At 29.9% G+C, this 27,937-nt stretch overlaps 1 protein-coding gene across 2 annotated transcripts in view; it reads left to right on the top strand.

The window, feature by feature from the left end:
• Positions 1-24,467, top strand: part of LOC122504319 (protein apterous-like) — a 178,253-nt gene extending 153,786 nt beyond the window's left edge. For both annotated transcript variants that reach the window (XM_043615377.1, XM_043615378.1), the window contains exons 5-6: positions 9,126-9,343; positions 22,848-24,467. In XM_043615377.1, the coding sequence (XP_043471312.1) occupies positions 9,126-9,343; positions 22,848-23,063 (434 nt within the window). In that variant the 3' untranslated portion in view covers positions 23,064-24,467. The remainder of the gene's footprint in view (positions 1-9,125; positions 9,344-22,847) is intronic.
• Positions 24,468-27,937: the final 3,470 nt, after the last annotated feature.

Here is a 27,937-nt window from a genome sequence, read left to right on the forward strand (position 1 = left end):
GAGGTCGCTGATTACGAATCTAAGGTCAGATTAAAAAAATTAAAAATGGCGGATCCAATATGGTGGATGAATTTTTAAAAAATTGTTTTATTTTAATAAAACTTGGTATCTAGAGGTTTTCGTGGTCGCTGATTACAAATCTGAGGTCAGATTTTCGAAACTCAAAATGGCAATATAAGAATGTTTTATAAATTTAACAATTCTTTAATTGTTTAAACAAATAATTGTTGTTATGTACTAACTTTTTATAAAAAATATCTAGAAACATGCAGCTTTTCTCTAATTTTGCAATTAACTAAGCTGAGTAATATTACATTTAGACTTTTCATAAATTTAACGATTCTTTAATTGTTTAAACAAATAATGTTGTTATTTACTAACTTTTTACAAAACTAGCTCCTCCGACGGCCGCAAGCGGCTGTCTACGGTGCTAGTTTTTATATGTCCAATGTCCAAGTCCATTATTTCATTAATAATAATATTCAAATTTTTTCAGTTAATAATTTGCTTATTTATATTTGAAATGTTAACGTTTTGTTTGACAATGCAAAATAAGATTTATTATAAGTACTTTCTCTTAACAAAAATAAAATTTATATATTCGCGCTCTTTTTAAATAACATACGACTGCAGCGCCACCTTCTCATGTACAAACAATTTTAAAAACACCCTTCTATTAAAATTTTACATAGTCATTGCCCATTCTTTACTTCGATACTTTTCGATACATTCGACCTTTCCACTCCATGTCTTTTTTAAGAAAGGAACATCTAGAAACATGCAATTTTTTTTCTAATTTTACAATTAACTAAGCTGAGTAATATTACATGAAGATTCTTCATAAATTGAACGATTCTTTAATTGTTTAAACAAATAATGTTGTTATTTACTAACTTTTTACAAAAAACATCTAAAAGCATGCAATTTTTTCTAATTTTGCAATTAACTAAGTTGAATAAAATACCTCCAATTTTGCAATTAACAAACATGAATCTTACAATAATACTGATCTTGCTAACTTTTAAAATTTGGAAAAAGCATGTTTCTAAGTCTTTTGTGCAAGGAGTTAATCAACATCTATAATTATTTGTTTAAATATGTGTTTAATTGTTAAATTTATAAAACATTATTATGTAGTACTACTCAACTTAGGAAGTCTAAAAAATGCACATTGTTTCATATAACAGAGACGTAGTTTATGAAGGACTTGTAAAATACCAACATATCTATAACAAATCTAAAATATTTTTAAAACTGGCGGCGATATTGGCTCTGATCTTCTGTATTTTTAAAATCTGATCTCAGTTTCGTAATAAGTGACCTCAAAAAACCCTAGACACCAAGTTTCATTAAAATTTTTTAAAAAAACCAAACAATTTTTTAAAAATTCGTCCGCCATATTGGATCCGCCATTTTGTATTTTTCTAATTTGACCTTAAATTCGTAATCAGCGACCTCAAAAAACCCCGATTATAAATTTCCAAGAAATTTGGATGAATTTTTTAAAAATTCATCCGTCATATTGGATCCGCCATTTTTAATTTTTTAAATCTGACCTCAGATTCGTAATCAGCGACCCCAAAAACCCCTAGGTACCAATTTGTAGAAAAATCCAACAGTGTGAAAAATTTGTGCATTTGGAAACAATTTTATGGGTGAAAATAGGTACGCAGGAGGGTTAATTAACAATATCTCTTTCATTAATATTCTTTGAATCAATGTATCTGTAGACCACAACTCGTCTGTCAAATCTATCGAAATCATCAAAAAGAATCTTGGTTTTGCTAATTATTTCATGAGCAATAAAAATTTCAATTTCGCGTTCATATTTATGTTTAATTATAATAATTTATTTTTTGCTTATGAAAAGAAAACCAGTCGCGCAAAGTAAAGAAATCTAAGTACTATACATATTTATAATCTAAAACTGGTTTCACATGTATATATTATATATAATAGTTGACGAGACTAAAAATTCTTGGCGAAAAATTCGGACCGGTTCATCTGGGTTATCACTGAAATTACTTATTTGTTTCATTAATAGAGTACTTGCTTATCGCAATAAACACTTGGGGATCCGTATCCCCTTATGCGCATGTATTTATATGTATGTATATAAATAAATGATTTAATTTTATTTCAACGGGTAATTGTGCAGTAAATTCTGAAAGATATATATGGGCAATTCCACGTGAGATTTAAGTCGACCTCTTAAAATCGGCCAAAAATATTTTTTTTCTATTCTGTATTGAAAAAAAACAGATACGTATTTTTTTATTTTTGTTTAATTGTCCCAATTTTCGAGTTATGAATTTTCGAAATTTTGGACTTTTAATTGTAGACCTATATTCAGTAGCTTATAAGTCCGAAAATATTGAGTTTAGGAAAAAGTTGTCAAAGAATGAAAGTTTTAGTTTTCTTTCGACTTTTAAGAAATGTTAACAAAAAATTTTTCTTTTAATTTTTTATTTAAAAAAATTTTTTTTATAACCCAATTAATATTTTTTAACTTTGGGCCGGATTTTTTTTATTTTTTTTTGAATTTATTTATACCTAATAATATAGAAAAGATTTTCCAAAATGTCCCGAAATGGGCCTGATGTGTTAAATGAGTTTTAAAACATTTTCAAAAATCACTTGCAAGCATCACAGTGGAATTTTTTTTACAATTGACTTTTTAAAACTGTCTACAGCGTAGATCCTTCGATTTAGAACAAAAAACACTTAAATAGATTAAAAATTATACGCTGTAGACAGTTTTAAAATGTTAATTGTAAAAAAATCCCACTGTGATGCTTGCAAGTGATTTTTGAAAATGTTTTAAAACTCATTTAACACATCAGGCCCATTTCGGGACATTTTGGAAAATCTTCTCTATATTATAAGGTATAAATAAATTTTAAAAAAATAGAAAAAAATCCGGCCCAAAGTTAAAAAAAAATTAATTTGTTTATAAAAAAAAAATTTTTTTAATAAAAAATTTAAAAAAAATTTTTTTTTGTTTACATTTCCGAAAAGTCAAGAGAAAACTTAAACTTTCATACTTTGACAACTTTTTCCTAAATTCAATATTTTCGGACTTATAAGCGGACTTTTTCGGTCTACAATTAAAAGTCCAAAATTTCGAAAATTCATAACTCGAAAATTTGGACAATTAAACAAAAATAAAAAAATACGTATCTGTTTTTTTCGATACAGAACAGAAAAAAAAATATTTTTTGCCGATTTTAAGAGGTCGACCTAAATCTCACGTGGAATTGCCCATATACATATTAGAATCTTGGTGTTGATTTGTTTCGTGACTTTGTATTAAACATCAGGAATTTCAGTTTGTTTCTGGACTGAAATTATTTACATTGATCTCTTGGCAGTATATATATACTAGAAGTTCAGGGAAGATTTTCAGAAGTATTAATATTTTTGAACTAATATATATAGGGACTGTAGTAATGCTAAACGACAATAATGTATATACGGATAATAAATAGCAGGAGTCATTAATAGTATATAATTATACACCACAGGTCTGCTCAGAGGTGGGCATAACTTGGTGGGGAGTTGTTCTAAATGACTTCCAGATTCCAAATTTTCAAACCGATAAATCGTACCTGATCCTCTTTTCGAATTATCTCTTATACAGATAGTCGGAAACTTGAAAAATTTATTATCTTAATGTGGAAGCTTTGATTCAGAAGACTGCTGATTTTTCGTTACTAAAAATTTTTTAGACAAAGATTTTATAGATAATTATGGTTCCGGATTGTCTCTTCTTCAAAAAACTTTTTGATTTTTTGAATTTGGACACGTCTGACACATGTTAAAGTGCTACATATATGAATATATATATATATATATATATATATATATATATATATATATATATATATATATATATATATATATATATATATATATGTATGTATACAATTTCAGAAGCCTGCAAAAAAATAAAAATTTCCGTTCTCTGAGATCGAGAAGTCATTTACCGTAGCTTTTGGTGCTCTAAATCCGAATTAACATTTAACAAAAACCTCCCATCACGTCAGGATTTTGAGAAAATTGGGGGTAAAATACCCAGAAATCATTTCTTTTTTTTTGAATTTTTGAAAATTTCTACTGGGTAAATCCGACGTGCTAGAGACTTGTCATATGAGTTAAATTAAAGCTTGAACCCTCTACTTTACGAAAGTATAGCGATATTGACAACAACAAGCTAAATTAACTGTCAAAATTGATGTTTCAACATTTGTCTGCATACAAATTGACCTAAATACAACTATTTCAAAAAATGATTGGATTCGCTAAGAATTTGTTACTCGGGGGTTTTCGGGATCGCTGATTACGAATATGACGTCATATTTTCAAAACTCAAAATGTTGGATCCAATATGGCGATCGACTTTTAAAAATCGATTCAATTTGCCTGAAACTCGTTACTCGCAGGGTGTCGGGGTCGCTGATTAGGAATTTGTCCACAGATTTTTTCATTTTGACATCATATTCACAATCAGCGACCCTGAAATCCCTGAGTAACAAATTTTAAACCAATCCAATCATTTTTTAAAACAGTTGTATTTACAAAAACTAAAAAGTGATTCTTGGGACTTATAGGGGAGAGTGGGGCAAGACGGGGTACACAAATGAAGCAAAAGAAAAGAGAAATAAGGGAAGTTAAGAAAACTACTTAAATCAAGACTGAATAAAATAATAGTGACCAAAAAGAAAAGAGCTTGTCAGGTTAAATCAATAATTAGCGATTGTAAAGTGGAAAATACACCTTGTCTCTATAAATTGTAATGGTTATTATTTAGACTCAAATGAAGGCTGGGCTGCTTGTTCTGTCTGCGGCCAATGGGCTTTGTGCAATTGTGCTGGTGTCGATGACGAAGATGAAGATGCAACCTTTACTTGTAAAATTTGTCGACAGAAATAGGTTGCTTTTGTAGTACCGCGCCGGTGGGGCAAGATGGGGAGATTAGAAATTTTTTCCATATTATTAATTTTATGATTTTTTAAGAAACAGATGGCCTTTGTGCGCCTTTATTACTGAAGACTGATTCCCAAAGATGGTTTTTCTTAAAATCATGAACATAATTATCTATAAAATCTTTGTCTAAAAAAATTTTAATAACGAAAAATCAGTAGTCTTCTGAATCAAAGCTTCCACATTAAGATAATACATTTTTAAGTTTCCGACTATCTGCAAAAGAGATAATTCGAAAAGAGGATCAGGTACGATTTATCGGTTTGATGGAATCTGGAAGTCATTTGGAACAACTCCTTACCAAGTGTGTAGCGTTACATTTTAGAATAACCTGCCCACCTCTGAGGAGACCTGTGACACAGTAACCATACCGTCGATAATATCTATTATTGACAATTGTATTGTATTTACCGTCAAATGTTGCTTATACCGTTGATAGTATTTACGTTTAATTATATTAAATAATAATTAATAATAATAATAATAATAATAATAATAATTTCCTAATACTTTCTGGAAACTTTCATCAGTTGTGTTTACCTATAAAATATGAAAAGAAAATTTTATTTTAGGGCAGAAAGGAAATCTTAAATTAAGATCTAACATTTTATAGGCATCCAATGATAATTGTTCGGGGATAGCATCTTTAATGCTACAAATACAGACAACTATCTAGATTCTATAGAATCTAGATAGTTGTTATGTTACCTCTATAGAGGGTAACATAACAATATTTTTGTAACATCTTTTATAGTACCCAATAGCATAATGATGGTATCGAATAACATCTACTTTTAACCATCAAAATCTTACCATCCATTTCTCTCAATGTGTTGAACTTAGGATTAATCTTAAATTAAGATTTTCTTTTTTCTGTGCATTAATACTTTATGGGAACTATGCCATTGATACAGTACTTACCGTAAATAGTATACTAATAGAAAAATATTTTCTGAAAACTACACACATAGAGACTATAACTAACTTGGTTAGTTGAAATAGGGACAGCTAATAAGTTTGCAGTGAGATTAAACAGGTTTGCTATAACAGTGAATTTATTTAAATTTTTACTCATGTTGATTATCATATAGCAAAATAGTTCTTTGTTAGTTTCGATTACTGTCAATAGTTATCAATTTTAAATCAATTTGCAGTTCAAGTACAGTCGGTAGTGTATTTGTCATTTATGTATACAACTTTTGATCGAAGAAGCACACATGGAAAAAGCAGTTGGTGCATATAGAGTTGTAATTGATCGCGTATAGTCCATGTGTTCTTCCGTAAATGCTATTACCTCACTTCGTTAGCAACGGGCTAATGGGCCATGATACAAACAGTGTGCTAATAATGTAGAAACTTATCTTATTGCATTAAGCAATACATTGACCTTATATTTTCGTAATCAATTAAAACAGCAATTGGAAGGAAAATTCATCATCACAAATATCACAACCTCGTTTGCTATAAGCATTTATAGCAGTTTGAAATGGCCAATCGCCTCACAGTAGCAGAGACTACTGCCAACTGTGGACAAAATCTTTTGTGTACAAGCTGATCTCACTGTGAAGAAATCAGACATTTTAGATTGCTGACAGTGGTTACCAAACTAAACCTAAGAATAAGAACTACAGGCTAGAAAAACTGGAATGAAAACATCGAATGTCAACTTTATTATCATCGTTCAATCTTTATTTATTTTTATCATAAACCATTCATCGCATTGTAGGGTCATTATAATGAACCTGTCGTTAATAACATGGAGAATCCGTTTCGAAACAATAATTTGTGTGTGGGACATCATTTCAGTCATTTCTTGTTTTAAGCACCCTGTTCATGATTCTGAAAATTATCAGTGACTCCATCACACCTTTCGGTTTTTTTTCGAGACACGCAAGCCTTTCTCGCTCATATGGGTAAATGTGTCTCAGACGAAGAGAAAGAAAAAAGTGTTCGAGAGAGTAAGGAGGGGAAGATTAAAAACGATGATGGCATAAGAATTTGGTGAGGATGTAACCGAAAAACATATTTCGAACGAAGGGTCAGTCATTGTTTTCCCACGGTTTCTGGTCTACATCAAGTTTTTGGTTCACGAAACTTTCAACCCACGCACAACAAGAACGCTTTGTTGCATCAGGATTCGTGAATTTATGTCGTTGGGACAAATTTTATCGGGGTTCAGTGGCAAACGCTCGACGCCCACGCCATTCATAAATCACCGCGCGAATCGGATTCGAATCTGGTCCGCGATGTAGCATTAAGCTACATTTTCAATAAATGTACACTGAAAAAAATTAGGCTGACAAATTCAACTACCTTTGGGTAGTTAAGTGAAAAGTAGTAAAAACAACTACTTTTTTAGTTAGTCTAACCCGGTTTGCGTAGTTAATTTAACTATTTTTATGTAGTTGATAAATAGTAGTTGATTCTACTAATATATGTAGTTAAATTTTAACAACAGGTAAGTTGTAGAATTGACTACAGTGCTGAAGTAAGAACAACTAAGATAATAGTTTACTCAACATTTCATAAGTAGTAAATTTAACAATTTTATAGTAATAAATAGAAAGTAGTAAAAGGGACTACTTTTGTAAGTAACGTAACACTTTCTTAACTAGTAAATTTTACTACTTTAATATAGTTAACACCAAATTGTTGAATTAAAGAATTTATACGGTTGAATTTGAAACAACACGTGACTTGCACAACTGACTATCGTGAAGTAGTAGAGGGAACTAATTTTTTTATTAGTCAAACCTTTTTCGTGTAATAGACTTTACAACTTTTATGTAGTTATAGTAGTTGATTTGACTTCAACATTAGAGTAATAAAAATAAATGAATAATATTGTTGAAGCCTATCGAACCACTCTAAGTAGCAAAATCTACTACACAATGCAGTAGTTTTGGTGAGAAAATAATAGATAATTTTAACTTTTTGAACTTAAGTTTTACTACATTGAGTAGTAGATTGTACTACTTAAAGTAATTAGAAAGGATTGAACAGCATTTTTAAATAAAGCAAAGTTCAGAAATAAGAATTTAAAGAAGATAAAAAGAACTAGTAAAAGTAGTAAATACTACTACATTACATTGTAAAATGAACTACAGTTGTCGGTTGATCTATGTCAAGAATGTCATCAGGTTTCATGCAGACCATCGTAGCGTGCGAGCGTGGTTAGGTGGTTAGGTTATCGGTTTGCGAATGTTAGGGTCGTGCGTTCAATCCCCGGCGTTTGAGGATTTTTCTCCATTATGTACATAAGTGTTGAAAATTATAAAGTATATGTGACCAATAGGAATGCTAGAGGAGATGAAAAATGAATTTCAGTAATAATAATAATTAATAAATAATAATAAATAATTCTACTACTTTTAAGTAGTTGCTGACAAAAACAAAAAGATGTTAATTTTTACTTTATAAAACAGATCATTAACTACTTTTAATAGTTAATTCTACAACAGAAATGTCGTTAAAGCCTATCGAATTACTTTAGGTAGTAAAACCTACTACTTAAAGTAGTAGATTTAAAAACAAAATAATAGTTAATTCTACAACAAAAATGTCGTTAAAGCCTATCGAATTACTTTAGGTAGTAAAACCTACTACTTAAAGTAGTAGATTTAAAAACAAAATAATAGTTAATTCTACAACAAAAATGTCGTTAAAGCCTATCGAATTACTTTAAGTAGTAAAATCTACTACCAAAATCTTAGTTGTTATAATTACTTTAAAGTTAGTCAAATAAACTACTAAATCACATTCAACCAACTACATTCTTAGTTGTCTTAACTGCTTTTATGACAGTTAGTACAACTATTTGAATTCAGTTGAGGACCTATTGAATTACGTAGAGTAGTTAAAAAGTAGTCAAATCTACTAGTTTTTTTTTTCAGTGTAGAAAGAGGAAACGATCTTGCTGATGAAAAAAAGGAATGATAAATGCGAACGTATATGGAGCATTGTGGAATTTCTTTTAATATACAAATATTTACATTTTTAGAAAAAATTACTGTCAATGAAGAATTAATTTAGTTAATTCATGTACGACTTCTTGAAAACTTGAACAAAAATCCTTGTGAGAGGAAGTATTATCATTATCATCATCCTTTTAATGAAAACAACCTTTTCTTTTTTGTTTGCAGATCTCAATTCGGATTACATAGACATGCCTTTCGGAAGGGGTGGGCCCGGAACTCCAGGAATGCCAGGTTCAAATAGTCGCACGAAGCGAATGAGAACGAGTTTTAAGCATCATCAACTTCGAACGATGAAAAGTTATTTTGCTATCAATCACAATCCCGATGCAAAAGATTTGAAACAGCTTTCACAGAAAACAGGCTTGCCAAAGAGGGTATTACAGGTGAGCATCCTTTTTCACAAATATTATATGTACATTTATTTCTCTTATTTGTAAATTGATTATGATATATATATATATATATATGTATATATATATATATATATATATATATATATATATATATTTATATATATATATATGACGGGTTCCACGTCAAGTGACCCAGGTCCAAATTTTAAATGTTTGGGATCGGGTTAAAAGTTTGCACAAACAGTAGTCCTATTCGATACAATTAAAAATACCAAATATTATTAATTTATTTAAACAAATATAAAAACTGGAGGGGGTAAAAGTTTAAATTTTTGGTCTAACATGGAATATTTGAAAAATTTGTAGTTTCTTTAAAACAAAACGAAAATACATTTTCTATTTTGGGTTTTTCTGCTGTTTTTCAACACTTTCTAATATTGTAAACAAATGTAGAGAAAAAAAATTTTGACCTTGAAAAATTAAATTAAAAAATAAAATTTCATTTTTTCATCAAATGGACAGTTTTTATTTTTTTAAATAAAATTTTATCATAAAGAGAAGGTTTTTTCCTAAAAAAATGTATAGGTCAAAACGTGGGACAAGAACTTTTAACTGGTCAAAATAAACATTTACTTCTGCAATCCACCGCCCCTGCGCGTTGTTGGGCTGTATATTGTTTGTAACAATTAAAATAAATTATTTTATGCTTTATTAATTATCTGGTGGTCATATTGGATAAATTTAAATTGATTTAGATCATGTGCATTAACGGAATAAGAAAATAAACGTCCTTTTTTAAAAAAGTGTATTAATTTGTTAACTTTGATTTAAAAAAAATTATAAATAATTAAAATCCCCAAAATCGGCCTCGAAGGATGTCTTAAGAATTTATTCCCCTTTAATTTAAGACAAAGAACACTCAAATCGGTTAAAAATTGTAAGCTATAGACATTTTTTAATAGGAAATTGTAAAAAAAATTCCACTGTGGGCCGGTGCAGTGCAGTTGTAAATGCTTAATTTGACCAGTTAAAAGTTCTTGTCCCACGTTTTGACCTATACATTTTTTTAGGAAAAAACCTCACCTTTATGATAAAAATTTGTTTTAAAAATAAAAACTGTCCATTTGATAAAAAAATGAAATTTTATTTTTTAATTTAATTTTTCAAGTTCAAACAATTTTTTTTCTCTACATTTGTTCACACTATTAGAAAGTGTTGAAAAACAGCAGCAAAACCCAAAATAGAAAACGTATTTTCGTTTTGTTTTAATGAAACTACAAATTTTTCAAATATTCCATGTAAATTTTTGACCTGGGTACCGTTTTACTGTTAAAAAATAATTGTCGTTTCTTTCTTTTTTGTTTTCTTGTCACCCATATAATCGAGGTGACATTTCAACTGCTGTCAAGGTACCTTTCATCGACTGATTCCGTATCGAGCAATACTTTTAAGAGCATATATGTGTACGTATAAAATATGTACGCTCGACGATATATGACTTGATTATAGGCATGACTTATTAACTATACGCGGCTTAGATCTTATATAGCGGAGTTATAATTTACACCGCAAAATACAATTTATGAGCTAGAAATGTAGCGGAGTAGGAGACTCAATTATAAAACTTGGTCTGAAATGCCGGGGACCTCATAACTTAATCCAAAGTTATGCGAGTACACCGTAGAGCGCACAATGTATAGGCACAAAAAGAAAAAAATACACATGAAAATAATAGACGGGAGCAAGTCATAAGTTTACTTTTAACATAATACTTTTTCCCCGATTTCTTCTGGCCGTTTTACAATATTGATTTATAAACTTTGCTTATTTATCAACAGATCCAATATTTCGATGCCTCCCGTTCATAAAAAGTATATATTTCGGATGTTGTAAACATTACCTTAGAATATAGTAAGGTTATAGTAAAAATTGACTGAGAAATATGCAACAACTTCGAATGGAATTCCAAATATATTCTCCGTCGAAAGTCAATTGAACTTTCAGGATCTTCCGATTCTTTTTCGATTACACGGAAAAACCTTTGAGAAGTCTGTCTTCCCACTGTCACAAAATTTCGCTTCTCACTGCATGGAAAGTCTGATCGCCCGCCACTGGGCGCGTAGCATTACCGTTTTCGATAGACAAACTTCCCAAAAAGTTTAGAAAATTACAACTGGGTACGTTGGTCACCCAGTTTGGGAGTGCAGATGAACAAGTTTAGTGGTGGCGCTGACGCATAAGTTTCGGGTGAGCAGACTGCTTAAAGGTTTTTCCGTGTATAATCGGAATTTTAAGATAATTTCTAGAAAATTTCTCAGGTTCTCTTTCGAATTGTATTTTAAATATCGTTTCTTCTTCTAAATATTATATAAATCCAAGTTGCAGGAAGATATACATTTAATTTAAAATATCATTTTTATTAACTTATTCTATTCTTAGATTATTTATTCTTGCATTTAAAAAAATTAATTAATATTTAGTTTTCATTTTAATATAAAATATGGAAAAGGAAAAAAATATTAATGGTTTCGAATATTATGATAATTTATGCTAAATATTAATTATTTAAAACAACTTTGAGATGAATTATTTGATATTATTTATAATCGATTGCTATTTACATTTCATTTGAATATTGTAAAAGAAATTAAATAATTATTTTTATTACCAGCATTGCAATTGAGGTAACTAATATATATATTTATATTCGTGCGTTGTGTATATAAAATATGTTGCAATATTGAAATTAGTCTCCAGTTGAAGAATATTATTGCTTTATAACTCTAATGATTTAATGTTTATTAGAGATCTTGTTAATTAATTTATTACAAGATAAAATTTTAATTGCACGGTATTATTCATCAGTGGATAGATTGTAAACATTTTGATTGAAATAAAAGTCAGATTTTTTCTTTCAGATTTTCAAAATCAAACTTTAATTACGTCATAATGAAAAAAATATAATGAAATCAAAATAATATAATTAATTTTTGTAATTAAAAAATTAAATATTTCGAAAATTTTTTATTACCTATGCCTACTTTTAAAATATATTTTTTCAGAAGGAAAAAATTTTTTCTGTTTAAAAAATAGTCTAATTATTGTTGCTCTTTGTATGTGAGGGTTAAACATTATTAAACTAGTTTTGGCTAAGAAGGGTTGCAGTGGCATTGAAATTTTTCTGGTGATAAATTGGCTGGTTGCGCGTCACTTAAACGGTAATGATGAGAGAGAAAAAGAAAATAATGAAAAAAGAAAGAAACTAGAGTCAGGAAGATAGACCGCGCGAACGTTACCTCGATGTTTTTCTTTTCAAAACATTTTCTTTTCCTTTTGGAAGAGGCGACTGGATAAAAATATTCACGGGCGCGACCCCGAAGTGTGTATATTCTTCTCCCAATTAGTGGCGCTCTGAACCGCGTTACGGCTGTTGGGTTAAAAGCGCCGCAGCGCGATATTTCCGTCGACACACTAATATATATATATATATAAGAGAAGCTGCATCGTCAATCTGACAGAAGGCAAATCTCAAGTGTCTTCAGAATTGTTCGCCGAAGTATAAGGTGTACACCTACATCCTCGCTATACATAAATTGCCACTAATAAATCATATTCTGTGCTATTTATTTCATAAAGCTACTGACCCATTGTCATAGAGCACAAAACATTGGTAAATCATTTTGGCCTAAAAAAATTTAATTCAACCAAATAGTTTGTACGAGACAAATAATGATTTGTTTGTTTATTAACTAAAATATTATTGAGGCAAACAAAAAATGTTTATTTGTGTTTTTAATTAAAATTTTCTGAAGAAAAGTAAATTATTGTTTTATCCTGACTTGTATATATTATATGAGAACAATTAATTTTGAAATTTTTCATGTCGTAGAGCAGTGTAGTGAAGTGATTATTTCTCGATTTGGGATAACAAAAATCCATAGTTTGATTCCTTACAAGAATGCAATTTTTTTTAGATAAAAAATATGTAAATCTAATAAATATAAATTTAATACATACATATGTTAAATTATTAACGAAAATAGGAGATAAAAAATAATGGTAATAAATATTACAGTAGGGTCATTTAGAATAAATATAAACAGTTAATGTTTGAAATTAATTTAAAGATTTAAAATTAAGTAAGACGAAAATATTTTAACCTCCAAGTTATCACTTAATTTGTAAAAGATTCACTGAAAAAAATATATTTATGGTAAATTGCGATTATCTCGGAATCTAGAACCGTCAAAGTGGTCCCTTTTCATATAAGGACTTCTACTTAATATTAGAAAGAAAGAAAAGAAGATAAAATTAATAAAGGAAAATATTTTTCAAAAATATTTCAAACTTCTTGTTTATTTTTTCTTGCAAATTTTATTCTTTATATCTAGAAAATTTTTCGCCTTTTTATGATTGCATTAAGTGTCCTTTTGGTTATTATATACCACATGCTCTAGTGACTTGAAAAGAGAGTCTCAAGCACTGCATTCATTTATACGTGTTGGTGTAAATAAAATGTGCTGTATATATATATATGAAAATTTTCTCCGCATATCAAATGAATTATAATTTTTTTTTCTTTTAATATCAAAAGATTTGAGTAGAAAGACGTATGTACAGCACTTTTTTATGTATATACGCGAGTATTTCGTATTCTTTTCGCCTTTTTACTTTTTCTTTTTTCAATGTGATTTTAAATATCTATACTCTTTTATCGTGACAGGGATAAAAATAAACATTCGACACCAGCGTAACATGATTATTTATTGTATGTGAAATTCTAATAAAATTTTTCGTCCGTTAAAAGGTTTTCTAAAAATTAACCGAAAAAGTGGTCTTACTGAATGAGAGACTTCAGTTCTTAAAAAGGGATATGTATTATAGCATTGATTTTAAATTATATATGCTTTTATAAGATATTTGTAGCCTCAATTACTACAATTATTAATTAATAGCAACATATTATTTTTGACAAACCTTTATATGTATATATTAGGGTGACCGTTATTTTCCAAAAGTTGGAATTTTTTAGGTCGCCGAGCTAAATTTGATTTAGAATGTGAAAAAGTGAGCTGTGCACAAGAACAGCCCAATCGAACAATATTAACCTGTGCCACCGAAGTGTTAAAGTTTAAATGGAGTTTAACATAGGATTAAGTGAACTTTTTTACTTTTTGTATTGATAATATATTTTTTTGTTAATCTTTTGCTTTGACGATATGCTTTATGCTTTAACCCTTCGGTGACAAGGGTTAATATTGTTCGATTAGGCTGTTCTTGTGCACAGCTCATTTTTTTCACCTTCTAAAGCAAATTCAGCCCGGCGACCTAAGAAATTCCAACTTTTGCAAAACACGGTCACCCTAATATGTATGTTACATTTTAATATTTTCTCACCTGATTATAAATTTTGCCACAACTTACAAATAGATGTCAGTGTCAATATTTGAATTGACCGTCTCCCCCGGACTCAATCTAAAGATCTTTTTTAAAATTATTTCGACATCTTATGAGAACACCAGTTCAAATAAAGAATTACTGTAAAATTTAGACCTGATACAAATTGCTAATTCATAATAAATAAACTTATAAACTATAACTTATTTCTCTAGACTATAGAATAAATCTGTGAAATAAAAAAGCACCTTGGGAAAATGTAAGAATTCATCAAAGACAGTAATCTTTTTTCTACCATATTACATATTATTATCACATTTGAGAAAGTTGAAAGTCTTTTACTTCTTTTGGTAGGGAGACCAAAGTAGCCTATATAAAACTTTTTTCTTTTTCTTTCCCATTATCCAAGCTCTGGGTATTATTCACAATATCTCGGTGCCTCCCGAAGAGATTCTGGAGCCTCAGGAACGAGTATGGAAACAGAAGAGAAGGGACGGTTATAGAGATTCTAAACCGAGAAAACCTCAAGGGGTTGGTATATGGAGTTATATGTATATAGCAGAATGGACTGGGAGAGAGAAAGGAAAAAGACGACTATTATATTTGGCGCAGTGTATGAAAGAGGTTCTTGAGCGCGCCATCTTGGTTGATATTGATCGCGAGACGCGCGAATACTCTCTCCGGCAGCACGGGAGTTGGTTCGTTTGTTCGTTCCTTCTCTCTCTTTCTCTTCCTTAGTTCGTTTATTCGAGGGGAACTCCCGATTCACTCTCTCCTTCTTTATTTCATTTTTTTCTCTCTTTGTCGTTCTCTTGGGAGTCTGCGAGGGAGGAGACTATCTTCAAAATGGCGACCCCGCACGATTCAATGTATTACCATCTTTTATTTATCGTCGCAGAACGCCTCGAGCTCTTGACGCAATACACCATTGTCCCTGACGTTCGATACTTATATATAGAGAGACAGTGTGCGACCTCGCTCCTTTCGGTTCCCTGACTCCCGGCATTGTCTTCTTTAACATGAATCCTACACTTCGTCGCGGAGGAAAAATCAACTCTCATCCCCTATTGTCTTCAGCATGCGTTAATAGATTCGACTTTAAGGGTCATGCTCCTCTTCATCTTCTTCATCATCGTCATTGAAAAAACCGTGTAAGATCATATACGGATTCCTTACTGGATCCTTTACAAACAAGTACCTACAATTTACAAACATGCAAGTATTCCTGTGTTAGCTATCAATGTTCCTGCACTGGAATCTATATACAATCCTTGTTTCGCAATATCCTGCAGGGGATCCTGACACGATCCTATGAATAGGATATTGTAAAGGTTCCCTCTGTCATCAGAGTTTCTGTAGAGGAACATTAAAGGATCTCTTGTATAGGGATTTTTAGATTATTAAACATTTTCTAATGTTAGTAGAAATTGGACACTCTTCATTAAATTACCCCGTGCAGAAAAGTGTCTGGTGAAACTATATACGAGATAGAAACTGTATCGCAAACATCTCGTAAAGCTAGTCACGTAAAACTATACCGAAATGGTCTAGATTCTGTATAGTTTCACTACATTAACTGCTTTACATTGGAATACGTTCTAGAATCTGTATAGTTTCACTACAACAACTGCTTTACATTGGGATACGGTCTAGAATTTGTATAGTTTCACTACATTAACTACTTCATATTGTAGATCTAGATCAATTCTGCCTAGTGAAACTTCACAATCATAATCTGCAAGTAATTTCTTTATGTTTATAATATTATTATTATTATTTACATATTGTAATTAATAATGTTATTAAGTATATAGATTTAAATATACCATTTACAAACAATTTATTATAAATAAAGGCAAAAATTGCAGTCTCGAAACTGAAAAGGTATTTTAAGCAACACATCTTCCAAGTCAGCGTGGCTGTGTGGTATGTGTATTCGTATTGCGTCCCAAAGGTCTAGGGTTCGAACCCCCGTGCGTGCGATATTTTTCCGTCTTAATTTAAGTGATTTATGTTAATAATGTGAAGTGTAATATAGGTTGAAATTCTTAATTAGAATTTAAAATAATAACAAATAAATAACTGGACTTGTTAAAAATAAAATATGGTATAAAAGAAGAAAGCGAATAATCGAAATTTTTTTTTAAATTCAATGAAATTATTGCACCTTTTAAAATCTTTAATATTGTTAAAAATTAATAATAGTTTATATATTATAATTATAAACTTTGTTAATATTGTTATATAATTATATTGTACATATGTTATTAATTATTATTATTATTAATTTTTACAAATATATTTACCATAAATCAATATAGAAGTATTAAACAAGTTTCTAAAAATGAAATTTATACTAGAGCCCGTGTTATAGCTTTATAATATTTTACTATATTGTTCTGATATAGTAAAACTATCTAGAAACTTGATGTCCGTAGCATCTGATTTGAATATCCAGATATAACAGTTTAAGATTTTAGATGTTAAGGGTTAGGGGAGCGTGGGGTAATAGGTGCTTTTAAATTTCACGTACTTGGCTCAAAATTCGCTGCAATGCCTAGAAAATCTTCGACAACCTTTGTTTATGTCATTCTAAAACAAACGATCACATTCTTGACAAATTTTTAGTAAAGACAAGGGAAAATGTATTTCTCCAACGCCTGCTCTAAAAGGAGTACTTTTCTTGTTAGAAAAGTGTAGCGAAAGTAGAACTTTTCTCAACTCCTCTGAAGAGCGTGGCGAAATTAAAATTTGGCGTGGCGAAAGTAAATTTAGCGTGGTGAAAGTAAATTTGGCGTGGCGAAAGTAAATCATGATCTAGTTTTTTTCTTGTTCTTTGACCGAGATATATTTTGTGTCTAACTTCTTCCCTACTCAAAACATTCGTCTTTTATTATATTAAACATAAGCACACGTTAAATTAAAATTATACGAAACTTTCCTCGCAAGGCGTTAGAGAAAACGTAGTGCACAACACTATTGACTCAAAATATATGACAACAAAATTCAAGTTATTCAATGTAATTCTTTAACACGCTGTTTTTCATTGATTTTATAATTTATTGATTCAAATTGACTGTCTTTCACCCCCTGTCCTCGATTGTTGTATGTTGTAATTAAATTTACTTCTCACTCAATGTTTTTCGACGCAACTGGTTCAGTACGGAAAAATGCCAACCAGTACTGACTTTAATACTGGCACACAACGTGTCCAACATCGGCAGGTAACGCAACGCCTCTGGCTTGGGCTTAGTACTGAAAATCAGTAATGGGTTAGTACAGAGATTTTCTGTTCAGACCAGTAGTAAAGCAATGCTGAAGAAACATAACCCTTAAACGTTTCCTACAATTTCAACATCTAACATTTGTAAAGAAAAATTAGAAATAGACAAATTCTGTTCTGTTTTACTTTTTTTCATATGAATTCGTGTTAATCCATTTATTTTGTAATTCGTATATTTATTGAATAATAATTTATCGGAAAAAGTAATAGGTAGTAAAAATTTTCTACCGAATTAAATGTACAGATAACCTAAATTCTATACTATGGTGGGATTAGAAAAACATTAACACATTAAAATAATTGAATAGTATGTTATTAAAGAGTAGATTAAAGTTATAGTACAAGTATTTGTATTTTGTAATTATGATATAGTATTTGATAAACATATTAACGGCTGTATTAGTAGCTTAACCGCAAAACAGTCATAATAGCAACTTTTTCACTAACGCATTGCACGTACTGAGCCAGTAAAATGCCGGAGTTCCTAATAGTACAAGTTACACGGAAAGTCAGTAGTGACAAACAGTATTGCATTAGTAGTGGATCGGACGTCAACTACGGTTGTTTACGGAAATTTCTGCCTGGGTAATTCAGTGTTCTTCTGTTGACTCAATTGTATATATGTGACCTGGTCTATGAAAAGGGACCTTACGTGTCAAAAAATCATTTTTTACTTTTTTGTTGATTCGGATAGGGTTTGAAACGCTCTTTAAGATGGTGAAAACCAAAAAATCATAAGTTGATTGGAAGTTTGAAAAAAAAAATTTTAAGTTAAAAGAAACAAGAGTAAAAATACGAAAAAACTGATTTTTCGTTATTATACAAATTAAATAACGAAGACGATAATTTTTTATTATTTAGAAAAGTTGACAGTTTCTTTTACAACTGTCAACAGTTAAAATTCAAATTTGATATCATATTCGTAATCAGCGACCTCAAAAACCTTATTACTGTCTTTTTTACAAAAAACGATCACTTTTTAGAGAAGTTGACAGCTGTCAACTGTCAAATTCTCAATTTAACATCATATTCGTAATCAGCGGCCTCGAAAACCCTTACAAACATGTGTCACTTATTTATACTTATTGTTGCAAGTTAGAAAACTTAGATTATTTTTTCTATATTTGGGGAGTTTGTTATTAATTTATATAAACAATTATTAAAAAAAATTTTTCATTACTTGTACACGGAGCAAATTTATTCCTGAAATTTTACTGAATTTAGTTCGGTAAAACTGGGATGAAGTGTCAAAACAGTAATTTTTCAAGAACTAGACTGTAAAAGAAATTGCATTGAAAAATAATGTAAAAATCATAAAGCTCACGATACATGTATTAGCGCTTCAGTTACAGTTCAGTAAAACGTAAGCCAAGTGCTCGCTACATTCATATTTATTGAATAGTTCGGTAAAACGTAAGATAAAGTCTTCGGTAAAACTGACGAGTTGCAATTTACTGAAAGTTCGGTAAAACTTGAAGAACAAAAATAAAAAATAATGTTACTTCAGTAGATCTATATTAATAATGCCGTAACTCTCAATTTACCTACTTTAATCACTACCTAAACCCCCTACAATTGTTTACGAACAAATACTAATTGATACACCTGCCTACAGTACATTCTAAACGCATACACTAATACATACATCGCACGCTTTACATTATTGCTTCAGAAAGTTTCAACTGTCCTTATATATTAATCTCAATTTTATTTCACCGCTTGTGAGAAAGATTCAAATTAATAAACTATCGTTGTACAAAATTAAAAATTATTTATATTAATGAATCATTTCTAACTATATTCAAGGTCAATTTATGAAATATTTTTAAATTATGTTTTTATTATTATAAAGAAAAATGTTTAAATTTGTATTTAATAGAATAAAACAATAATTTATGAAAATCCTTATTATTCTCAAATTTTTGTGTTTAAAATTAAAAATATACATATTAAAAGTGCAAGTTGGAAATTATTAAATTAATAATTAGAAAATTAATCTTTCTGAAATATTAAATAATAATTGTGAGGTATTAAAAAGCGAAAAGGAAATAAGCAAGTAAGCAAATAAGGAATAAAGTAAGCAAGAAGGAAATAAGCAAGTAAGAAAGTAAGCAAATAAGAAAGTAAGTAATCAAGAAGGAAATAAGCAAGTAAGCAAAGTAAGAAAGGAGGAAATAAGCAAGTAAGCAAAGTAAGCAAGGAGGAAATAAGAAAGTAAGCAAGTAAGCATATAAGGAAGTAAGTAAGCAGAAAGAAAACAAGCAAGTAAGCAAGAAGGAAATTAGGAAGCAAGCAAATAAGTAGGTAAGCAAGTAAGCAAAGTAAGCAAGAAAGAAATAAGCAAGTAAGTATGCAAATAAGAAAGTAAGCTAGTAAGCAAGCAAGTTATTTCCTTTTTGCTTACTTGCTTACCTACTTATTTACTTACTTACATGCTTACTTATATCTTTAATTGCTTACTTATTTATTTCCTTTTTGCTTACTTACTTATGTTTACTTGCTTACTTACTTGCTTTCTTGATTGCTTGCTTACTTACTAACTATTATTCATATTTAATTAAAATGAATAAATTATATGTTGAAAAAATAAGTATGTTATTGCCATTTTATATTTTCTTTTTACATGATTTAAAAGCATTTATTACATATTTGGCAATTAATAAGTGTTTAAAATAATTAATTAATTGAATTTTAATTTAAATAATAATAAAATGATTATTAATTAAGTCTAAATAAGTTGGAAAAATCAACTATTAGTGTGAAAGTCTTTCATTTGGCTGCGGGACACTTGAAATAAAGTATTTCAATCCAGAAAACTAAAACTTTAGGCAAGTCAAGGAAGTTTTACCGAACTATTCCTGAAAACTAACACTTTGGGCAAGTCAAGAAAGTTTTACCGAACTATTCCTGAAACGTTAGTGCCCATCAAGGAGGTATTTATTTAATTTACATTAAACGTTAAGTTTCAATTTTTTTTCAACTTTTACAGTACTAGTTCTTCAGGAATAAAGATATCACATTAGATTTTAAATATTGTTACCAAAAAAATAATATAAAAATTATTAAAAATTACGATTATGCTACTATATCCCAACTTTATTGAAAAATTCGGTAAAATGTAAGGAACAAATTTTCTCCGTGATATGTTATTTATTTAGATACTGTGATTCACGGTGAAGAAAATAAGCATAAATTAATTAAAAAATATTAATATTTAAAAAAGTTACAAGGGTTTTTCTAAGTTAAACTTTAACTGCTGTTTTCTCGAAAACTTGTTTTCGCACGTAAGGTTCCTTTTCACTGTCCAGGTCACATATACGTATACTCATTTAGGATGCTACTAATTCAATAGTTGTCGATGTAATATGAGGAGCAAGCGGACAAAAGTTGATAAATCCATTTTTTAAAATATTGCTTCCTTATAAAAGAAATATTGTAATACCAAAAGTTTTCCAGTTCAATTTTTTGACATATCTTTATACTATTTAACCTCAGGAGTTCAAAAATTACATTTTTTAAAAATGTCATTCCGTATGTGTGTGTGTATGTTAACATTACATTTTCAAAAATATCTCGAGATTATGAAGAGCTTTAGGAATGGATTTTTTTTTAAATTGTAGATTTCACGTGTGGAAATAATATAAGAGTATTTTTATCCTGATTCATAAAGTTTAACTATATTTTTTTTGATTTTTAATCTTTCAAAAAATCGTTTTTTGCCCATAACTTAAAGAAAATGTTAGAACACGTATAAATGTTTTTCTCTAATTCTGTAGGGGTTTTTAGACGCATCTTTTGAGCCCTTACTGAACATTTTTTGCCCATATAAACCAGACATATTAAACTTTTAAAAATCTAAAAATTTTTAAAATAAGACTTTTTTGAAAATTTGGTAGAAAAATGTAAAGTAACTTTAAAAGTATCATTACCAACTAGTAGAGCATTAAAAAACGCTTCGATTGACCTATTTTTAAACCTAATTCCATCATAAATTTTGATATTATAGGTAACCAAAAATTCTATAAAATGACATTTTCTCAACTTTTTTGGTTAAAAACTTTTCTTTAACTATTAAACTATTATAACTATTTTGTAGGGTATTTTACTTTGCATTTTCCGAGAATGATAAATCAATAAATTTCCACATAATCACTGTTACATTAAGAAAAAAAATTGTTAATAAAGAATTATATTAATTTAAAAATATCTGTACTTAACCAATAAAATTTAAAATTTTAGTTTAATTAAAGAAATGCCCAAAATAATTAAATTCTTTATTTATAATTTACTTTAATTAATAATGAGACTTCTCAGTCCAAAAAAGTATTCGGATGTAAGTAATTCAGTATATATTTTTTCTATTTTAAAATTAACTTTGGTTATGTGTCAAATTGCATTTGTTTAAATTTCTCGAAATATATGCACGAAATAACTGACTCGAAAGTATATATGTATATGAGGAGTAAGCGGACAAAAGTGGATAAGTCCATTTTTACTATTTCGAACGCACCAAATCAAGGCTTTCAATTTTCTCAATATAGAATTTCTCTTTCCTCAAAGAACATAAATTAAACCAAAATTTCGTTCCACTTAAATAAGCTAATCACCCATTATTATCCCGTGACATTTGTTTCTATTAGTTTAGGAACAAGTTTGACCCTTAGAGAAAACAATTTTCCGCCTCGTCATCAATAAGCACATATACATAAGAAGGAAGTGAAAATCAACCCCTAATTTTCAAGTGTCAATAATTTTTTAAAACGCTGTGAATAGAGACAAAAAATATAACCGGAAATCCATCATATTACAATAATATTCTATCTAATCGATGATTTCCCGTCTTTTGTTTTGCAGGTGTGGTTCCAGAATGCGCGTGCGAAATGGCGACGCATGGTGTTGAAACAGGAGGGCAAATCGGACAAGTGTGGAAGCGGTGTTGATGGCGGTTCCCTTGGTGATTTAGAACTCTACGGCAATAGTACAGGAAGTGGTGGTCCTCCAATGAGTCCTCCATTTATTCTAGGCGGACCACATAGTCCAGCGTCACTAGCCTCACTGGACTGTGCGTGATCCCGGAAATTCAATACAAGCCAACGATAAAGTCTCACCCCTTTCTCCTCACTCCCCCCATCCACTTTATCAACCTCATCGCTAACGGAGAAAGAGAGAGAGATTCTTGTACAAATTTTATAGAGCGCCTGCAAGAAACGGAAGGAGTGAAAGTGAATATCACGAGGTAGTAGGCAGTAATTGGACGTCTCTCGTCTCGTAAAGTGACGTTCCATTTCTTTCTTTCTCTCTTCCTCTTTGGTTTAAATGTCGTCGTGACGAACATGTATTATCCGGGCGAATATCCTAGATCAGTCCTTGAAATCACTGCGCGTTTCATGAATAAAGAAAAAAGTTTCCCCCTGTCCAATTTCAAAATACTTTCTATAATGATATCTAAATTAGAAAGTCTTTGAAATAAAAAAAGTCAAAAAGTAGCGAATATTTATGAGATGAACATCTTTTAGATTTTTACAAAAGAAAAATTAAATATACAAGTAGCTCTTTTTAATGAGAATATAATAGGAAAATTGTGATTGATTATTAGTGCTAATAATTCTATAGTTATTACTATAATGTTTTTTCGAAAAAAATTGTTCACCGGTCTAAATTATTTATAAATTAATGTTAGTAGAATGAAATGGATATATAATACCTATAAATATAAATATATAAATAAATATATATATATATGAAAAAAGCGGTGGTTTCGAGGTTTTAAGGGCTAGAAGACTGAAGAACGTGAGCATTTTTTTTTGTGAATATTTATTGCGCTCTCCTCTTTTTTTGAGCGCGTTATGTAAAAAGTTTAAATGCGATTTTCAATTTTAAGTTACTTGATAGTAGAATATAAGAAATCGAGATAATTGTAATTTTACGGCGATTTCTTTTTTTCTTGTCTTGTACTGTAAAAAAGAAAATTAACGAGTGACAAAAAAGGAAAAATCTTCCAGTGTATTTATTGTAGAATCGTCGTTTTATCGCAAAATTTTTTTCTTAATTCATTGAAGTGAATCCTTCGATTGAAGAGAAAAACGTATAATTAGAGAAATTTGTAAGATTGAGGATAAATATTTATTGGCTCGGGTGTATGGTTGCTTCAGAGGAGTGAATAATTTTGGGGAAAAAGCGCAATTAAAGGCTCGTCAATAGCTTGGAAACTATTTTAATATTATATATATATATATACATATATAAATACATAGTGCGAATAAATTTTTGAAAAAAGTGAAATATAAATTATATTTTCGTCGTGTGATTAAATAATAAACTGTTTACAATTGTCAACCATATTGCGATGTAAAAAATTTCTAAGCTCTCTGACTGAAGTATGTTGTACAGTATAGTATAATATATCTATTATGGAAATATGTTGTCGAAGGAGGCACTTGAAGAAATAAAGAAACCCAGTTTTTTTCTTGAAAATTCTCTCAGCTTTTATTTAATTCCTTTCCATTTTATCGCTCTTTTTTGTTTAAGAATTTTTCTTCATAGTTTTTGTTTCCATTTTTGTTCACTTTTTCTATGAATAAAAAAACAAAATTTATTTTCAACTTAATAATAAACACTGTAAATACAATAATAGAAACGGATTAGTAGATTTGCAATCAAATTGATGGCTGAAAAATTATGTTTAATTTTCCAAAAAAATGAGAAATTAAAAAATTCACATGTTCAAGTTGTCAAACAAGTATTGCCAATCATTCCAAAGTCAACATAATCCGTGCATAAAAATCTTCTGGAGCTGGCCTGATTCAGACCAGACCATCTATTTTCCAGTCTAGTGGCTGGCCTGAAACACTGGTCAGCGGCTGCCCAAGAATGTAATGCTGGAAACTGTCAACTGTCAGCCGCTGGATAGACAGGCAATAGCCTGTCCGAATACGGACGGTCTAGACAAACGCTAGCCAAACGCTATTTAGATATTTGGCCATCTCTCCCGGAATGGAATTCTCTTTTTCTAGTTGTATTTTGAACATTTATCATGGGATTCAATGTAGTTTTCATGTACCTAAAAATTTCAAATCTTCAATCAATGTCGTTTGATTGCAACTTTCGCCTCAACTTACAAATAGATCTTTATCTCTGGTGTCATATAGATAAATTATTTTGTTCTCAGACATTCTTAATTTGCTTTTCTTTAATATTTTTTAAGTATCTAATATTAACCCCTTCACAGTCCAGAGAAAATGAAGTTTTTGTGTCATAAATGTTCAAAAAAATTTCCGTGGTCTAAATCCACATCCGTTGTCGAAAATTGAAAATTCGAAATGGCGGCTTTAAAATGGTGACCAAAAAATTTTAAACTTAACGAATTCAAAATTTTTTTTGGTTGACATTTTGGATTTTTGACCACGGATTTGGATTCAACGACCCCGAAAACCCCCGAGTAGGCATTTTCAGACAGATTCGTTATAACTTTTAAATGTTTCTTGTCGATGCCCCTATAGGGGTCATGGAAATACAGGGCACGACATTTTTGTGCCTCTACAGAGGTCAGTGACAGTGAAGAGGTTATATACCTTTTTGACAGCAAAAAATGAGTGATTTTCATAATTATTAGACTTTTCATTAAGGCACTTTTCCTATGTGACGGTTTGAAAAAATCGACTTTTTTTTGTATGTTTCGAAAGTACAATATCGTAGAAATATCGTGTAAAAGTTTTAGACAGATATTGGAAAAACTAACAAAGTTACAGCGCGTAGAATTAAACAGTGCACGGGCGCGAGCTACAGCTACCAAATCTTTAAACGCGTCTTTCTCAAAACCACTTTTTTCTAACTGGTGACAAGGATTACTCAAAATCTTTTTAACCGATCGGTCTGCAATTTGGAGGCATTATTCTACACATGAGTGGCTATCGTGCGAACCTCGGTCATGATTTTACATAAACATTTTCCTATTTTTTTTAAACAATTACTTACGAAAAAACAAGCGATTTCTGAAATTTTTTTTAACAGTCCGCCATTTTGTTATTTATTAAGATAAATTGTTTATTGAGGTTCACACGATAACAGTAAGCCTACTGAGTAAAACTACGTTTGATTTTTTTAATTCAGACAATACTGAAGAAAGTTATCGTTGCGACCGTTTACCCGTGCACTTTTAGAAACTCAAAAAATATTAATATTTCTGCAAACTGTACACGGAGAAACTTTTTCTTATAATATTAAATATATTTGGTTATGTTTATTCTAAAAGTACGTTAGAATGTGAGGATTTTTCGTGCGTTGTGCTAATAATTTCAACATTAATACGAAAATATGATAAGTTCGTTATATATTAAGCAACCTTCGGTGTACAAAAATTACTATCTGCATTAGAAATAGTCTTATTTTTCTTTAGAAAAGAATAAAATGCTAGTTTTTGTTTGTGAAATAATACGGTAATTCTAACCTTTTTTACACATATAGATAGAATATATAAGAGACATTCTAACGTAACATACCAATTTTGGAAGGACTGCGGGCGGACTTAACCGATTTCACCCGAGCATCACCGAGTCCATCACCTGACGTCGCGAACTAACCCTAATGTTTTCGAAGTTGAAATTCTAAAGAAGAAGAAGTTGAAATTCACACGTGTATGAAAGAAAAAACCTTTTATTAATAAACGTGAATGTCTCCTCATGCCAAATTAAATTCAAGAACTGTTCCTCAATATAACATAATTTTTTTCACGACTTTTACTTATTTACATAATTTGATTAGTAAGTTATTTTAAAAAATGCTCTCTCTCGAAGGCACATATTTTTCCACTCGTTTAATATATAAGGACGATTCAGCTGTGTACTTCTAACGAATCGTGCGATCTTTCGGTTTCCGTGACCAATCGTCGTGTCTTTACTTGCGTGTGCGTGTGTGCGTTAATAATATAGGTTAGGTTCTTACGTCGTGTTAAATATATTTACCTACAGTTACAGTGACATACACTAATGCCATCTACCATCAGATCTAAGTATCACTATCGTCTCTATGAGTATCTATAGACAATTAATTTGTTGTGTTTCTTTTTAATTCATGGCTTCCCAACTTTGCAAAAATTATTATTTTCTTTCTAAAACAACATACTAATTTTCGTTAGTTTCCTTATGAAGAACTGTAAAATATATACTGAATGAGTGTTTTTGATAGTCTCAATAGCAATTTCTATAACCTATGTCGTTTTTCCCTTGAATCTAACCTAACATACTAAAATGTCTCACCAGTTTTAAGAATTAGTGGTATTAAAAGTTTCTCCGTGTAGCTTTTTTAAAAGCGGCTTGCGGTGTGCACGATAAGACGGAAACAACTCAACTGAAATCAAAATTAAAATTCCTTCCTTCACAAACGAGGTGACATAGTACACTAACAAAATTTTCATTGATTTTGATTTCAGTTTACTTGTTCCCGTTTTATCGTGCACACTGCAAGCCACTTTGAAAAAAAAAAAATTTTTGGGACAATTCGATGAGTTACAGAATAACAGTTCAGCCCCCTCCATTTTTAAACAGAAACAACTTTTGTAATATACCGACAAAGTCTAAAATATCTAGTCGGGAACTAGTTAGTAAAACTAGCTGCAACCCATAAGTGTAAAAATAAGCGGATATATTCAGGTATGTAATGCATATAAATATCGATGATAATCTCTTTAATTATTTAAAAAATTGTATTTAAAAAAAAATTTACTAAGGTATAGTTGACCTCTGAAAAGTGGAGATTTCACCAAAGAAAAAAATAATTTTTTTGTTTATTTTTTTATTTATTCATAATTGAATAAGGACTATAATTAAAGGGAAATAACTCAGAATTTTGTATTTATCTTATGAATCGCAGTTATTGCACGTAAAGTATAAAAAATAAAAAAGTGTTGCACATCACCCGAAATATTATATTTTGCGAAAAATGATTTG

Source organism: Leptopilina heterotoma, unplaced genomic scaffold (genome assembly GCF_015476425.1).
Source record: "Leptopilina heterotoma isolate Lh14 unplaced genomic scaffold, ASM1547642v1 Lhet_29, whole genome shotgun sequence".
Taxonomy (NCBI): domain Eukaryota; kingdom Metazoa; phylum Arthropoda; class Insecta; order Hymenoptera; family Figitidae; genus Leptopilina; species Leptopilina heterotoma.